Source organism: Belonocnema kinseyi, chromosome 4, assembly GCF_010883055.1.
Source record: "Belonocnema kinseyi isolate 2016_QV_RU_SX_M_011 chromosome 4, B_treatae_v1, whole genome shotgun sequence".
Taxonomy (NCBI): Eukaryota; Metazoa; Arthropoda; class Insecta; order Hymenoptera; family Cynipidae; genus Belonocnema; species Belonocnema kinseyi.
In genome coordinates, this window is record NC_046660.1 from 142,542,445 (window position 1) to 142,561,366 (window position 18,922).

Below are 18,922 nucleotides of genomic sequence, written 5' to 3' on the forward strand. Positions count from 1 at the left end.
CCCCCCCCCCCCTTCCCTACGTGAAAGCGTATGCATGATGGGAGTGTTTGTTGGGTATGATAGTGAGTAAGGTCGAAGCGTGTAAGGCTTGCAGATGCGATCTTACGGTCTTACGTCACTCTGTCAGAGCATTAATCTCGAAGATGTTAACCTTTAGTATATGATTTTGTGTTGTTTGTAAGTATCTGAATACAGTCGACGCTACTTACCTTGCCGCTTCCCGTAACTCTCGCTCGAGCTCTCTCCCACCATGACCGCGACGGCTTGGCATCCGAGAATTGTTCCGCTCTCTATTTACGTTGCCGTCAATGGTTTAGGTCTTTTCAGGCAATTTAAAAGTGCATACAGTCATTATATGCTTTGTTATATACAAGAATTTCGAAATCATATTTATGTCTTATGATAATTTCTTTGTCAAATGAAATAACCTTAAGTATGGCAAATTTATTCAAACTTTATCAATAATTCGTAAATACTAACCTATTTTTCAGTTTATTCCGTAAGAGAACGATGTGCTCATAATTTTTTGGAACCAAATGTGAGATAATTACTTTCACAATATGTATTCTGAAAATCAAACTTTCTCTGTTTGTAAACACTGATCCGCGCGTAGTAACGTACGTAGCGCGCGAAACAATTCACATCAAGCATCACGCATCAAGATTACACTCGAGAGTGGGGGAACATCGTTTCCAGGAAAATTACTCCCCTACGGTCCTATCCGCGGCAAGGTAAATAACGTCGACTGTAAGTGTTCATTAGGTTGGGCCAAATAAAAATTAATTTCTAGCCATCGATTTCTAACAGCACAAAATTGTTAGTTCTTTATGAGCTGAATATACTTTTTTTTTAAGTCGAATAATATCTTTTACCTCGTCAAGCGTGATGAAAGTGACCAAAATTAAATTTAAGGTACTTCACGCAATATTTCACATTTCTTAGAAATTGTCTTAAATTTTGTCAATGCATACAGGAGATTAGTATGTAACGAGCTTGCAGTTTTTAACTCAATGTTGACCCTGTGAAAGTAGATATTATCTACTGAAGACAGTACTTTTTTATGGTTCCCGTATAGAAAACGAGTTATAAGTTTATACACTTTTAATTGTAGCATCTAAACAGTTCTTACAATTTAGGTTAAAAACTAAAGATGTATAGAAGAATATAATAAAAAAAAATTTTTATTTAAATTTATTTTTGAGTTTCGTATAGGAGGTATAACTATCCAAACAATGTTTTTATTTACGTAAGAAATATAAGGGAAGAAAATACTGACGATTTGGCAACACTGCTTGCCTTGCTGTTAAAGGCGCTTGTCAAAGACACGTGTGTAGATTACGATGGGCCAGAAAACAGTGCAATTCGTGCGATCGTGCTGATTTTAGTGTTACCACGCTCATTGCTTACTTAGTATGCGATGTAAACTTATATTACAGGTTTCTTTGTGTCGCGACTGAGAGTGTACAAAACTTCGTCAAAAGTATGGACGAAAGGTTAGGAGAAACGCAATGGCATTTTGGATCTGCCTTAGCTTAAACTTCGTGATGAATTTTGCGAGCTTGAACTACCTTAAGCGTAAAATATGTAAAAGTATGAATTCTTACAATCACTAATTTTTTTTATTTTTAGAACTATAAACAAGTTTAGTAGTTTCCGAAAATCGGTGTTTTTGTTTATCTTCAATCTCACTTATGCACACACAAAACACGAACTATCTCCACGTCATTCGTGTTGTTTTAGAACACCAGTTTCCAGGTTAGTTAATGAAAACCGAAAAAAATAAAGCCGTGAATAAATGTAATCTATTTACCTTTTAGAACATAAGACTATATATTAGACAATCACAGATTCCTTATATATAATAATTTTTTGGTAACGACTATTTCGTGAGCGATTCTGTTTTTAATCAACACTTCGGATTTTTTCTTTCAGTATTTCTTTTTCGATGCGGGCAGATTCTTTCAACGCTTCGTCCATGATTTTGGGTTTCTTCTTCTCCAGCTCTATGATAGCGGCTGTAGATCGTTTTTTGCTAAACGAGTCTTGTCCTTATCCTTATATTTCGAATAGGCCCTTCATGCGTACTCAATTGGACGCTTTAATACCGTGAAGTTTTTTAAACCTCCTATGTTAACGAGCGCATTAATTATACGTTGTGCTTTCAATGACTGTTTGTACTGACTTTCAAACACGCACTCTTTGTTAACTCTTTGTTAACAGAGAACCCTCGATTTAAAGCTGTATCGCCATGCGACAAAATAAATCTTTTTTTTTTACGAACAGCATTTTGTTATAGTTCTCCGGACCATGAGCGTTAATCGTAAAACAATAGTCAATCTCCGATGTGTGATGTTTTTTTCGAAAAGTATAATCGAACGACTCAAGCACGAAAGGCCTTTCACCAGAAATAATTTGAGTGAAATCTTTCAAGCAGTTTCAAGGCGATAGCTCGGTAGCACTCACGACATTGGTCTTTGACTTTCAATTTTTCGAGACTCATCAGATCCATCAATCCATTAAGAACATCCTTCTTTGCATACCGGATCTTGATGTGTGGCGGTGGTAGAAGATTATTATTGTCTCACAAGTCTAGAACATTAATTTTGTGTTTGCCTAATATTTCTAGCTTGATAAATTTCTGTATAATGTCTTGAATAAACAACGGCAGATGCTCATGAAGAAATGTCGCGAAATGATTATTGGACTAAAATTATCTTAAAAACGGTTCAAACTGCACAGCTACCGATTCAAAGAAGACTAGTTTTGCAGACAGGAGCTTGTCAACGATTAAGTCACTAACAATTTTGAAGCAACGTGTGCAAGCCACGCGAACCGAGATCGATCAACATCTTATTCTTTAAGACTGCATCAATTAGATGAAGAGCCGATGATTTTCCTAAGAACGTGGATGTGAAACATCTTGTGGCTATTTCGATTTTAGTCTCATCCCTAAAACGTAAGAAATTGTCAATCTAGTCGTCACCATGAAACTCATCTCATTTTTTAAGTATTTTCCTATACCGTATACAATTGTTTAGGCTATGCACCATATAAATCCAGCCTTCGTAGTTTCATCGCTCACGAGATACTCATTAGTATTTCCTATTTTCTTCAGTCCACTGGCCGTGTTGTTTGACGTATCAGCTCCTATAACGGTACCGGCTCAACAAGTGCAACCATACAGTCAGGTTGAGAGTTGGATATAGACATGTAATTGTAGACATGAATACAATATAATTGTGTACATCTATACATGTAATTTTTAGCGAAAGTGAGGTAAATTTTTTTAAGTTAGTCACTGATATTATTTTGAAATAAGATCAAATTTGAGAGAATATGAAAATTTCAAGGACATTGCAAGGACTTCGAGTACCACTGTCACCGTGTTACTCTTCTACGCCCTTACCTTTCCTTTTCACATACAGTTGAATTCTCTCGTTCATAAAAACTTAAAACACGAGCTATGTCCAACATACCGATCACACACAGCAAGTAGTTTTTAACCCCCACACATGATTTCCCTTGTTCATATAATCCCACGCATAACACTACAGTTGTAAAGAACTGTATACATGTAAGTATACTCCCTACCACTCAAAACATGCAAACACACACACACAAATACACACACGCATGTAAACAACCCGCCTCCCCACACATTTACACACTGCACCCTCTTAAATCACTCTCCGACGCCGTTACCCTACCTTTTCACGTACAGGTACACTCTATCACTCATCCACACATTAAAATACGTACAACGTCCGTGCCTTTCATAGACAAGCCCCCCCCCCCCCCCCCCCCCCCCCCCCCCCCCCGACATACATGATTTCTCTTGTACACACTCAGTCACACACGCATAATACCTCAGTTGTGAAGATGTTTCATACTTGAAGGTATACAAGCGAACGCAAGAAATGTCACCGAACGTCTCTTCAAGACGCGGACACAAGATAAACTTTTATGGTATATATTCAACATACTAGTTTCATCGTCAAGAGAAAAATTAAGAGAAAAGAAAGTTGGGGTTTTTGATAAAATACGAGTGCAAATTTTCGGGAAAACCAGTGCAACTTCTCGGGCGAGCAAAGCATGAAGGTGCCACTTCTCGCTTATAATCTAAACGCGAGAAATGGCAACCTTCATGCTTTACTGGCCCGAGATTGAACTTTCACGATTTGATGAAGCGAGTGAGCACCTTTTAGTTTTGGCCAACTTCTAGCCTCATCTTGCTCAATTAGGCGAGCAAGACTTTCTAGCGCTAACTTCTCGGTTAGCTTTTTATTGTTTTTATTTTTGGTTAAGTACCGTCAAGTCGTGTCGCGTGTATGTATACATATATATATTATTATTAATAAGCAGCGCACTATAGGCAGTTTTGTTGCATGTTTCTCAAAATAGTAGAACTTTTAATAGAAACAACCTAGAGCAGTACTTTTCTTTTAAATTAAAGATAAATCCTTAGAAAATATAGCGAAAATAAAGAGAAAGTGTGAAAAAGACACTTGACTTACATAAAAAAGCACCCTGAATTGTGAGAGGCGAAGGGACTCACATAAAAAACACCCCGAATTGAGATTAGAAGGGATTCAGGTCAAAAAGCATAATGAATTGTTAGAGGCGAGGGAACTCACGTCAAAAAGCACACTGAATTGTGAGTATGATGGAATCGATGGGATACAGAACAAAGCGTAACTCTTTGATAGACAAACGGTTAGGGATTGGCTGAAGGAGGGTTTTAAGAAAGTGTGGAGAGGGAGGGATTCCCATGAGAGTGGAGGGAAAAGTTGATAGTACCGCTGTATAAGAAAAGGAGGTAGGGATATACAGGACAATTACAGAGGGATTACGCAAATAAATACGGCGTATAAACTATGCGTGATGTTGGCGAAGAGATTGCGAAAAGTTTTCCAGGGGAAAGGGATATTGCCGGAAACACAACCAGGACTCAGGGTGTGAAGGAGCACTATCGACAAGATTTACATTTTGTAGCACGTGGTGAATAGAGAATTAGAGAAGAAGGGGTCGAAAGTGTACGCGATTTTCGTGGATGTTAAAGGCGCGTTCTCCTCTGTGCATAGCAAGAGGTTTTCGGTAGCGATCGAGAAGAAGGGAGTAGATAGGCCTTATCGAGAAGACAAGAGAAATATCTGAAGAGACAGAAGATCGATGAGATTTCTTTTTTTTTTCGATTTAAATCACGGCTATGGAGGGTAAGCAAGAGACTGGAGTAGTGGGAGGAGTTAGGGTAGGAGGGGTTAGGATATGGTCAATAGCGAATGCAGATGATAGTGTTGCTGCCAAAAACTGAGGAAACTTTAAAAGAGACGAGGAAGAAGTTGAAAAAATACCTAGATAAGAGTAGGTTAGAGTTGAATGCGGAAAAGTCGAAGCGCTTGGTTCTCAGGAAAGGAGGCGAAAGGGACAAGGTTAGCGAGTAGTAGTGCAAGGTCAAGACGGTGCAAGAGGTGAAAGAGTTTGTGTACCTGGACTTCCTATTTCGGAGGAATGCCGGAGTGCATTGCCATACAAAAGACAAAACTAGGAGGGCAAATGAGGTGATAAGGCAAATATGGAGCTTGGAAAGATGTTTACAGATGATTTTGAAAGGAGAATTAAATTGTACGTCACGCTAGTCATGAGTGTTTTATTGAATGGCATGGAAGTGTATGGATGAATTGAAAGTGAAGAGGTAAATAAGATATCGGAGAGGTATGTAAAGCGGGAACTTGGGTTGGCAAGAAATACAACTAATTATATCGATAGAAGAGACGACGATAACGAGTTTGGAGATTATAACAAGAACTCGGGAATGTAAGTATGAAAATAATTTTTTGGAAGAGGGGGCAGTAAGCTGGTTAGGAAGTGGAAGAATTAGAACAGGAAAGGGAGTGGAAATATGGAGGCGAAGAGATGGAGGTTGAAACAGAAAGGCATTTTAGAACGAAAGGGCTGCAAATAGACAAAGTAAGAAAGATGCACGCGAAGGGGAAGAAGGTGTATGAGGTGGTCAAGAAGAACGGCATGGAGAGGGAGAAGGGACCAGGGGTGGAGAGGATAAGAGGGTCAATACTTAATGGAACTATAGGTAGATTATACATAGTTTGATAATAAGAGTCAAGGCAAGAAAGTAAAGAGACGCGTTCGAGGCGAAGCGAGGAAGACAAGACGATAAGAGCGAGCAGTCATAAGAATTGAGGAATGGATGGATTTTAGCTTGTAAGCATTAATGTTAAGAAAATTTTGAAAACATGGAGATGTACATATGATTTATTTATCAAGGAAAACTGTTGCTATTTAATTAGGGTTGCTATCGTTCACTTCAGATTATTTTTTGTAAGTACAATGATTTTTTGGTCCAACATTTTTCAAAAAATATATATACCCATAAAACCAGAAAAAACCCTGTTCAGCAATTTATAGGCAAATTGGATTTATGTTTATAATTATGATCTGCCATATTGGATTCACTATTTTGAATTTTGATATTGAACATGTATATAATATCTATATATCTATGGTATTCGAGAGACGAAATTTTTTACAATAATTGCTAAACTCAACATAGATTTTTTCAATTTTTTTCGCGCCTCGGTTCGGTTCTTGACGTGTGCTTCGCGTGCTCTCGCTTTATTACTGCCATAACTTGATTATATTAGGCAATATTTTATTTTATATTGTGCCACGGTGATTGTGGTTGTGTTTATCGTGCACTGTATATATTTTATTGGGTCCAGAGTGCAGGAAGGCGATCTCCAGAGGGACGGCGGGCCCCATCACTTGCAAAAAGTGTTGTGAATTTAGCCAGTTAGCCTGCATCAATATCGGATTATCAAACAAATCATATGATATTCTGAAGAAGGGATTATTCCATTTATGTGCGTGAACTGAAATTCACCGGTTACTAGGTACACTACTTCGGATCTAGATAAAAGTTCCTTGCTAATTTCCGGTGATGGTTTTGAACCTACTGGTAAGAATTAAGTAGATAACCCGGTACTCACAATAGTTTCTCCTGTCCCCATCACTGATGGGGCTCTGCAGTCTGGATACGTTAAGCCGATTCACAGTGCGGTATAACAAGCACAGAGGGAAGCTGCAGTAAAGGAATAGATGAGGAACCTTTTTTACGTATCAAGCCGAATGAGGATCATCCTTCGATCCTGGAATCGGGTATCAAAGCTCTTGATGCTCCGATCACCAAAGATGACCTTCTTAATGTTTATCACATTCGTAAATCCCCAATATCCAATTCACTGATTCTACCAATCATTTGTGCAAGGTTCAGCAGACAGTTGGTAAGGGATAAGATAATGGAGCAGCGGAAAATGTACGAGACTTTTTAGCGACCAATATTGGCTGGTCAGATAACGATAAAAGTCTCATTTTAATACATGAGGCTTCGACGCCCTTCAGCAGTAGGATTCGATGCTTCTGCATTGAATATAAGAAGACAAACAAAGGTTAAATATCTTTCGATTGCAGAAGGAAAGTTTTTTCGTCGTAAGGAACATGCCTGTTGAACACAAGTATACCTTCAATACTTTTTAGTATTATTATATACTTTTCAATGCCCTTTATATATGTATCATCAGATAGCAAGCTTGAACTCATACTTTAACTAGTAGTTTTAAATCTTGAATCTTGTCTTTTTGTGAATAAGTATAATGGGACCGCGCTTTACCGGTACCTAATATATCGGATAAGGTGATCCAGGGGTGTGAAAGAGTGGTGCCTGCAAGGTAAGCGGAGTTGAGCAGCTTACGGTTCAGTATTATAAGAAGGCACAAGTAGGAAGGAGAAGAAGAATGGTTCAGAGAACTACGATTCAACGTGAGGGTTAATAAAAAAATGGGAAAACCGGTAAATCGCGGTTTCAGTGTACATAATATTAGGCTTTATTGTGTGTAGGATACTTTTTTTTTTAAATACTATCCCAATAGTCAAAGCTCTCCAGTTATCCGGATATCGATTTACCAAATCGTGTAAACTTTTTAAAAGTATTTTTCAAAAGATTTAGGCCACTGTTTACTGCATTGTTAATTATCTTTTTTCTATCATTTTTACTTGTATACGTTATGAATTTTTCAACTTTCATTATAATCACTTGGTTTGGCGTGTGTTAATTATACTTCATTGTCTTGATTAATTTCTAAGAGTGCTTCGTGAGCTTTTTATTTTCGAATTGTTTACCTTAATACAACCATGGATATCTTAAGCATTTGCCATCTTAAGACTCAGTCTCTCTGATACATTTTACAGAATTAAAGATTTTTTTCAGTAAAGGTTCCCACCATATAATAAATGTTCCCGAGTGCTGTTTAACTCCAAATATATCCTGTAGCCTCATTGCAGATGACAACTATTCGCTCTTTCGAAGAGACAAAGACGAGTGAAATGGCGGTAGAGTTTGTCTTTTATGCATAAAAGCCTGAGGGGGCCATTGGTTAGAGTCTAGCTGCTACTTGAGCCAGTACTAAATTTTTTTATTTTTTTTAATTTATGTCATCGTGTCAGTGTTTCAGTGGAAGTAGTTTATAAACCACCAAATGCCTCCTATGACACAGTGATTGAGTTATTTCACCCATAATACTGACAATTACAGTACATGTATTTACTTTATGATTGATTTTATCAAACAATATCTTTATGATCTTTATATCAATATATTTATGATATTGATAAACATACATTCCACAAACATTTTACGTAATTTGATTGACAAAAATTCTGAAAAACATCTGGATCACATCTGTAATTAAAAATCTAATGAAGAAGCGTGATAGCAAGTGTCAAATTTCAAGAAGAACAAAAAGCAGTAAGATAATAGCTCAATTCCGATAACTCAGGAACGCAGTGCAAACTAAAATTAGAGATGCGTTCAATTAATTCAATTATAACGATATTGCGCATAGACATTAAAAGAAGACGTATGACATCTCCTTAGACATTCACAGCTAATCCTACCGAAGAAATAATCTTTAGATAGTAAATTGCCAACTAATGATTTTTGAAATACTTTTTTACATCTTCAATTGCAGACTTATAAAACATTATTTTCAACTGAACTACTTAATAAAACATTTCTTTACTCTGACTTCTTTTCCGAGGAAATTACTCCTAAAATACTTTTGGAAAAACACTCGAAATAAAATCGAATGCCCTTGGACCTAATGGAATATCAATCAAAATTATTAACCTTGCCCTTCCAATTATCTGTCCTATTCTCTTGCATGTTTATAGCGCTTCCCTACGGTTCGTAATTTTTTCTGATATCTAGAAAAAGGCTGTTTTCTGCCCAGTTTCCAAAATTTCGAAACCGCTGAAAAAATTGATCTTCTGACTGTTTGGAGATCAAGAGTTACTATAGATTAAATCTCATCCACTATAGATTAAATCTGACTATGGAAGGGACCGTCACCATTGTATCTATCACAAATATGCTGAAGATTTTGAACTCTACTCATCGGAACCAATCTTTTAACTGAGTTGATTACTTTTCCTAGTCCAAAAGGATATCGACCGCATTACCCTTTGGGCCTGAAAGAACGGTATTTCTACTCTTAACCCAAACAAAACTCAGGCAATTGTTGTTTAACCTACTTTTTCCCGTCGTACAGAGCATCTTGAGGAAACCAGTAAGCATACTACAACAAGTAAATATGAATAAGGACTCTACCTACTTCCACTCGGATAATTTTGGTCAAGAGTCTAATTTTGCCCCACTTTGACGAAGGTCGTTTAGTATAGGACGAGTTGACTGATGATTTGAATTCAAAGCCCAAGCGTATGATTAACCCTCTGTCCATTCCATCTACAATTTGACTAAATACGAAGAAACAAATCTATACCGACAAAAGCCTGGTGTGCTTAATGCTCCCAAGAGAAGACCATTTTTTATGGTCAATTTGCTCTACACTCTTTTTTAGGACAAAGTCCCTGAGTACCTATACAGTCTGTGCTAATTTATAGACAGAGACCTACCAGCATAATCTAAGCTTCGTGAAAGAAAATAAATTCTTAGAATTTCTTTGATCAGAGCAAGCAAGCTTGTATATGGAATAAACTACTGGCAAATATTACAAATGCACCTTCCCTATTCTGATACCTTACCTGATACTAATTCTGACATCGACTCCATTTATTTAGATTATAGATCTAGTTATCAAGTTAATCATATATTCTACCAAACATTGCTTGCATAAATTGTTAATGATCATGTATTATCCTGTTCCCTAGAGGGCTATTTACCCCTATAAACTTTTCTGCAAGAAATACAAATTTTCAAGGTCAACCATTTTTACGTTTTCCCTGTATTTTTCCTATATTCTCTAAGGATTTATATTCCATTAAAAAAATGTATCCTTCTAAGTCATTCCTATAAAAAGTTCTGCGGCTTTAAGACAAAAATCAATAAAATCACCCATAGTACGGCGTTACCAGTCTTAAAAGTTTAAATACTCCCAACTTCCTCAAAAAAATTGCAAAAAAAAATTGAATTCGTTCACTGTTAAAAAATGTTATGACAAAATATAAAGTAAATAAATTACCAGGACAGTTTTTCAACTTAAAATTTTGTTACTATGCCGTGGAGGTTTATAAATATCTCTTAGACTTTGTATTGATAGACATATATAAAGAAATAAATATGAATATTCATAATATACACACCGGTTTGTCATTGACATGCCAGGTCTATTTGTTCGTTTAGGCATTACTTTAATTTGTCGACCTCTGAACACTGAATCGTCCATAGCCATTGCTGTTTGTACGGAATCTCGATCAGCAAATTCTATGTATGCAAAACCTTTTGGATGTCCATCAAACTTATTACATAAAATAGTTACTCTGTTGACACTGCCACATCCGTGGAAATGTTGCTCCAGTTCTTCTGCAGTTGCGCCATAATCGACCTTTATTTATTTAAGATTAATATTATTCTTATATTAAGTGTTTAATGATAATTGCATGCAACCATATATGCATAAAGGAATATATAGATGTACTTACGTTGCCAACGTAGATAGACCTATTGTCTACTTCCATTTTATCCTCGATTGACATATTTAATGGACTAGCTAGAATAATTGCAATGACAATTTTAATACTTATCATCAGTTCAATCTGTAGTAGCTGGAAAAATTCTTTGTTCTATTTTTTAATATTCTTCCTCGCAAAGTTACGAAATTAATTTAAATTAGAAAAGTGCATTTCTAAAATATGCATGTGTTAGTAATGATAACACAGCCAAACAAGAAAAAAATATTTTGCCGGGTCTTGGTCAGACAAAGTTTTATATGTTTTTGGGGACGCTGAATCCGAATCCGAGGTTTAAAAATCCCCAGCACGGCAAGATTCTGACATAACGTTTAAAATAACTTGCAATCTAAGCTACTTATATCTTCAACTTTTTGACTTTAGTCGTACATTAAACATAAATCAGTTCAACCCATAAACCCTATTTATTCCACAAAACAGTGCTATACAGGACCGTCGGCATTAGCGCTGCCCGATGTACACAGACATACGTAAGTCGGATCAATAAATTTCATGTGAGATTCAGCGACCCTGAAAACATATAGTAAACATGGTCTGATCCCCGGACTTGAAAAAAAAAAATTTTATGAAGTTTCTGAAGGTTCTTGGGGGATTTTGGACGATGGATTCAAATTCAGCGAGTCCCAAAAATAAATAGTGAACGTGGCCTGACATCCAGACCAGGAAGATTTTTTTTGGATAGCTGTATCATTTAGTGATAATTTAAAAATATAATCAAATTTGGAAGATTGAAAAGGCCGATGATTTCAATGCAATTTACATAAAAGGGTGATTCAAAACTAAGAAAATATTTTACGGGTGAAATAAGGTGACAGTACTTCTTTACGAACAGAGTTAGCAAATTGGGAGAAGCAGACAATACACAACTTCTGAATGAGAACCGATGGGAAACCAGATACTAACAAAATAGAATTCGCGGCTTCCATGTCAAGCGAGCGGGCCCGCGAACCGATTAAGGTTTATGAATGTTTGCAACACCGTGTTACATATCGAACCTGGACTGGGCAACACTTTTTCTGTTTAAATATTATTTATACTTTACATTCTACGATAAGCGAATGAACTGTTTAGATTAACTTCGATATGTGATGCTAAATGATCTTTGTTTACTTTTCACTTTAACAGTTCCCAGTTAACAGATGGCCCTGATTTTGAATCGATTATAAAAGTATCTACTTAAAAGTTTATTAATAAAGTTTACTATTATCTACGTTCTACATTCATAGTATTATTTTTAATATTTACAGGGACATTGAAAGAGAAACTGAAAGAGAAAAAAAGCCTTTGTATATTAAAGTCCTTGTTACAAGGTCCTATTGCCTCGATTAAATCGAACGTTATTCCTAATGATGATATAAAAAGAACACAGGACCCATCTAAAGAAATTTCAAATTGAACTAAAACAAAAATAAACAAAGTTAGTATTCTAAGCTGTCATAAATATTTATAAGGTGTTACAACAGGTATTCATATGAATTTATGAGACTTGTAACAGCTTTGAATGCAAACTTTATTTTTGTTTCGATGATTTTTCAGTGTCTGCATTGTAGAGAGTATACATAAGAATGACATAACCTGATACTTCAGTTTCAGGTCAGCCCTAAAGAAGTGAACTGCAATGTACATGAAACCTCCGCAAAATTCGTATTTTTTTATACGATTGGAACCCGAAATATCTCCTTTTATCCAAATGAATCATCGTGAAAGCATTAAATCTATTATTTGACCCTCTTATTTTCTCCTCCTCTGCTGCCTTGTCTATCTGCATGCCGTTTTTCTTTACCATCTCATATACCTTACTGCCCTCATCGTGCATCGTCCTTACTTCATCTATCTGCAGCCCACTCCTTATAAAATAGCTTTCTCTTTCAACCTACACCTTCCCAACCTCTCTTCTGTTCTCCTTCTTCCACCGAAACTCCCTAACCAGCTTACTTCCTCCCCGCTACCAAAAATTTCTCCTCATACTTACCCCAGTGACCACTTTACATACTTCTCCTATATCCTATTAATCTCTCCACTTTCCATCTAACACACGCACATTTGTCCTTCTTAACTCTATATTTTATATGAACATCTACTCCCACATTCCTCCGAATCAGGAAGTCAAGGTACAGAAACTTTTTCCACGTATTGCATAGCCTTTCCCTTCCACTACCTCTCTTAACCCTGCATTACTTTTCCTAAATACCATAACCTTTGACTTTACCGCATTCAACTCTAACAGATTCTCTTCCTACGACTCCGGCCTTTAGCCTACTGTCCATGACCGTCTCAACCCACTATCCATCCAAAACCCCTAAGAAATTCCTTCCCCTCCTCTCTCCTTAACTTTTTTCTATTCATGTAACTCCCTTATAATCTCTATTAGGCCTCTTTCTACTTCCCTCACTACCGTCGCTTCCCACAACCTATCCACGTGCTGTAAAAAGTAAATATTATCGATAGTGCTCTTACCCGCAGTGAATACCGCTTGTCTCCAACAATATCCCTTTCCCGTCGACATCCTTGCACAGTCTCTCCGCCAACACCATCGCATATACTTTGTACGCCGTATTCATCAACGTAACCCCTCGATAATATCGTCTTCAGCCTCTACCTAACCCCCTGCTGACCTTCACATTTTCCTTATCTATTTCTCTATCACTTCGTCATTCAACTCCACTTCTTCTCCCACTCTCATTATTTTAATGCCTTCTTCCATTTTCCTTGAATTTGTGCCCTGAAATAATTCGTTAAAAAACTCCGTCCACTTGTCACTCCCTATCATCTCGCCTATCCCCACCCTTAACTTCCGAAACCTGATTACTTATATTTGAAACGTTCCCTTCTGTCGTAACACTTCTCAACTTCACTTCTACATAATTTTCCCTCTCCTGCCTTTTCTTTTCCCGCATCTCCCCAAGCTCCTTCCCCAACTCTACGTATTCCTCCCTCTACCCAGATTATTCTTTCCTGTACTTCCTTCACACCTTCCTTTTCGTCGGCACAAACCCTTTCACTTTCTCTTTCAGATCCACCCACATCTCTTTTACCGACTCCCCTTCAAAAAGTACCTGCCCTAACTGCTACTGATCATTCTTTATCGCCTGTTTCATCCAAGTCACCCTCACCCCCGTCGGCAATTCTTCTTAAACTTGTCTTTCACCGCTTTCCTCCACTCTTATTGTCTGATTCTATCCTCCCTTCTATTGAGAATCTTGGCGCCTCCTCCCACCCTTGCATATTCATGAACAAGTTGTCTAATACTGATACCACACCCTCATCACAAACGTGTATTCTCCCATTTCGTCCCCGGTGACCATACCATTCGCCACCACTCAGCCCCTATCCTCCATACAGTCCCTTAAAATTTCTTAAAAAATATTCTCTCTGTCCTATACACTGAGAAAAAAGTACTCTTGAGTCAAAAGTGCCAGTGCTTTTGAATTCCACATTATTAATACAATAGTTTATGTCAATAATCCAATAAATTTTTCTTTGAGTGAAATAATTCGAGTTTTTGAATCAAAAGTACAGTACTATAGATTAAAATATTGACGATTATATGAAGCTCAGGCATATAAAATTAAGAAAAATAAATGCACATTTATTTCGAACAAATTTTGTATTTAAAGTGTTAAACATACTTTTGAATTAACAAAGTATCTTTTTAATTTCTAGACAAAATTATTACCACGAAAAAGATAGTTTCGATTTGATAGTACCTACTGTAGTTACAAAGAAAGGCGCTTTCGAATAGGGTCAAATGCTTACACTATCAGATCTACAGCAACTGTGATAGAAACAGAGAAAAATAAATGTTGAGTCATCTGCATATTCCATTATCAAATGAAAATATGTATTTCTTTCTAAGGTAAAAGATTGCAATATGAAAAGAAATCTTGTTGTATGAAAAATAAATGCAAATGTTTAGGAAAATTGCGTAACTGTCTGTAAGTCATAGTAAAATTGTTTCAAAGTTTGGACTTGGGAATTTGTCAGCGGACGACCGAAAAATCCCGCACAATAAATCACCAAAAATTATAAAATTGCCGAAATATAAAAATCTCGAATTGAAAAATTCTTGAATAATAAAATTAACTCAAGTTTATAATATGACACTATTTGAAAATTCCATAAGAACAAAATTTCCGACATAAAATTACCGAATTGTAAAATGGCAGAACCAGAAAATTCAAAAATTTAAAGAATCAAAAAAATTGTTTTGTTGAATATTATTATATTTTTTCTTAATGGAATAAACAAATACTTTTAAAAGAGAGTTTTATTGTTCGGCAATTTTACAGTGTCGGAATTTTCGTTTTTCGGAATTTTTCAGTCGTCTCATTTAGCAGTATAAATTAAAATATTTAAAATATGTGCAAACACTGAACATCTGAAGAAAATGTGCCAACATTTTCAAAAGCATTGCTAACTAATTAAATTTTGAAACAATGTATCTTTAAAGGTCTGGTTTTTATAAACAAATAGAGTGATACAACAAAATAAAAAAGCACCGTTTTTCATCAATATAATATAATAATTATGGTAGTATTATTTATTGTTATTGAGCTAAATATTAACATACATTAATAGGCAGAAATAAAAAATACTTATATTATAATTATAGAAGAATTTATTAAAACACAATATTATTCATTTTATACAAGTAAATATTGAACTAATCAGAGTGAATATTTAAGTTAAAACTGAAAATAAAAACAAATAAAATAAATGGAGTATTTTATACTATTTAGCTTCAAACAATGCAAAATATAAATTTTGCAATAATAGCATATACTTCTGATTGATTATAGAGTACAGAAATTTCATTACTCGTCCACCCAGCTTTACCGACAGCCCCCTACTTCCTAAGAAAAGTGCCACTGTATACCTCCTTCAACACCTCTTCTAAATCGTACAACACCCACATTTTCTCATCTGCTTTTGTTTTCCTATAACCTACCTTTGCCAATCTCCCTTCATTCCTCTCCCTCTTAGCCCTTTTGTTTTGCATTCTCTGTACCTCCCTTTCCTTCCCAGTCAAATTGCGATCGACGAAAACTCCCCTATCCTTTATACTAATTTTATTTCGCCTTGTCCCCACAATGTCTAATCAGCCCTTCAATTCCACAACCGTCACTTCATTCTTCTTTTCCCCATCCAGCCAAACTTTGCGTAACCGAACGTTACCTCTCCTATGCTCTGTAGCAGCGCCTCTAGCCCCTTCCTTTCTTCCCTGTTTCTTAGCTTCAACCCTCTTAGCACAGTATTATTTCTGCTTTCTGCCTTCTCTTTATTCTTCCCTCCCGCTTCCTCCTTTACCATGTTCTCTCTAATCTTTTCTAAATCCCTTTCTGCTCGCCGTCCCCCCTGCTACATACTTTCACGTCCGATTCACTAAGATTATGAACAACAAGATTTAAGGCACGTACACTTGGTGATTTTTCCCCATATGGTGCATATATTTACATACAAAAATAAAGTTGTTTAAAATTTTCAAGTGGTTTTGATTTTAATATAATAGTAATCATAAAAAAAGGCGTACTTATTATTACGGACTGATTATTGTTTGAGCGGTTCGGATCAGGGACCGAAGTTCCAGATCACTTAGATTTCAATAAGCACGAGGCCCGTGGTATTTTCTCGCTCAATAATGAGTAAGACTGACACTTAGAGGGAATTACGGACTGATTATTGTTTGAGCGGTTTCGGATCATGGACCGAAGTCCAAGGTCACTTTCAACAATTAAAATTGCTCTAAAAAGAACAGAGGTACATGTAGATGACGAAACAGGTTTTTGAAATTCAGAGTGGTTATTTAAAGTCTTCTCCATTGACGAGGTTACACGTTTTCTCGGAAAGTTTCGAAGATATTTTGTGCTTTTTTTTTGCTTAAAAGCACATTCAAAAGGCTAAAACGCACTAGCCTGGTAAATTGTCCAGTCCAAATTGTTGTCTAGAATAGCCTGACACCTTCTCGGCATGCTCTCGGCCAGTTTTTATCCATAATCAATAGAGAATGAGCTCCATATCTCCCTTATATGTCGACAGAGCTGATTTAAGGTGAATAAATGCTTTCCTGCAAGTTTCCTGTTCATTATACTCCAGACGTTTTCAATCGGGTTCGATTGAACCACGTTCAACCAGTCGAGATTGATATTTTCTTTAGTCTAGGCCATGCGTTTTTCCATGTGGGTATCCGAGAGTAGTGGTTTCTGCCTCGTGGTACGGTAATGGATCTTCGCCTCATCTAATCTGTGTCTTATCATTTTTACGTTAACCGCTTCAAAACGTTTACTGTAAACAGCACTCATCTAACTAAAATTTAGCTATCTACAACAGATCGAGCGATACTAAAACGAGTTGACTAGTGCGTTCTAGCCCTTTGAATGTACTTTGAAACAAAACAAAAAGAACAAAATATCTTGTAGTAGTGTTCGTTACGTCTACTCGTGACGTCGGAGAGCGAAAAAACAAGTAGTTCGTGCGGTGTGCCAGGTGAAGGCCGAGTAAAGATAGTGGCGCGAACGCAGGCCTTTATACACAACGCGCGGGGCGCGCGTCATAGCTCGCCTCGCTTCTCTCAACCCTGTACATGCGCGCGGATAGGGAGGTAGCTGTTCGCGAGTTCGCTTTAACATTCCCTTTTTGAGTCCGCGCACCATAGCTCGCCTCGAGTCTCCCACTCTGGCTAATGTATGTAGAGGGGGGATACTCGTTCGCGAGTTGCCTCCCACCTTCGTCCGTGGCCCGCAAGCGAGTGTCCTTCTGTTTGTTCTAGTGTGTTTTGACAGTTCTCCACTCTAATCTCTCTCCTCTACATTGCAACTTCTCTTTATTACAACGAACGCTACAATTTAACTATGAAATACTGTAAGGTAAGAATAATAGATATTATCTTGACATTAAAATATAATAAAATGGTGGTGTTATAATGCACATGTCCTAGTACCAGTAACAATTCGTGATAAGGTCATAAAACTTCTATTCAACTTGACTTGCTTAATTATACACTTCTTCTGAGATACTGATAAATGATCAGTTTATAAGTATCTTACCAGAAGTTCTACTTGGAACCCGTATTTAAGAAAGAAAAGTTTTTTGGAATATAAACTGAGTTAGTAGATTAAAGAAAATGTGACTGTATAAAACCAAGGTTCGTCGAGGTGAGAGCTGGGAATTGAGATCTGGAAATAGACACTTGTGACAATCACAAGTGACAGTTCTCTCGAGTCAGAATTCTCAGCTGTCACTTTTTATACATTGAGGATGTATATCAATTCGCCCTCCATCCAGATAGAGCCTTGCTTCGTGGTCGGAACGGGACTGTGCTATCTATAATTATTTAATAATTCATGGGACGTCGTCTTCGAAGCTTGTAACGGCTCCTAGCGATACTATATCATTCGGGATCCTCTTCCGAGGAATCCGACTCTACCTATTCTTCGTCTTGATAATATGGAATTGTACAAGTAATGCCACTGGGGAGTGCTCGTGTCTCTGCATAAGGATGCCGTGAATCCGACGGTCCGTGTGTGTTGAGGTCTTCGGCTGAGACCTGGGGTGCTTGGATGAGCGTGGTTGAATATGGCTCTGCGCCAATACTGATAGCAGGTCGTAGCTCAGCTTGAGGACGTAGCAGACCCGACGGGGTTGGTGCGTTGTGGTCTTCGGCTGGGACCTGAGGTGCCCGGACGAGCTTGCTGGAATATGGCTCTGCGCCAATACTGAAGGCAGGTCGTAGCTCACCTTGAGGACGTAGCAGACCCGACGGGCCTAGTGCGTTGTGGTCTTCGGCTGGGACCTGAGGTGCTCGGATGAGAGTGGTGGAGTATAGCTCTGTGCCAATACTGAAGGAAGGTCGTAGCTCAGCTTGAGG

General features: G+C 37.2%; 1 protein-coding gene across 1 annotated transcript in view; it reads right to left on the minus strand.

Annotated features, from left to right (window-relative positions):
* LOC117171585 (polyadenylate-binding protein 2-B-like) overlaps nt 1–18,922 on the minus strand; it is a 113,553-nt gene that overhangs the window by 37,167 nt on the left and 57,464 nt on the right. Inside the window, exons 4-5 of the mRNA XM_033359029.1 lie at nt 11,011–11,078; nt 10,672–10,913 (exon numbers count right to left, since the gene is read on the minus strand). Of these exons, the coding sequence (XP_033214920.1) occupies nt 10,672–10,913; nt 11,011–11,078 (310 nt within the window). The remainder of the gene's footprint in view (nt 1–10,671; nt 10,914–11,010; nt 11,079–18,922) is intronic.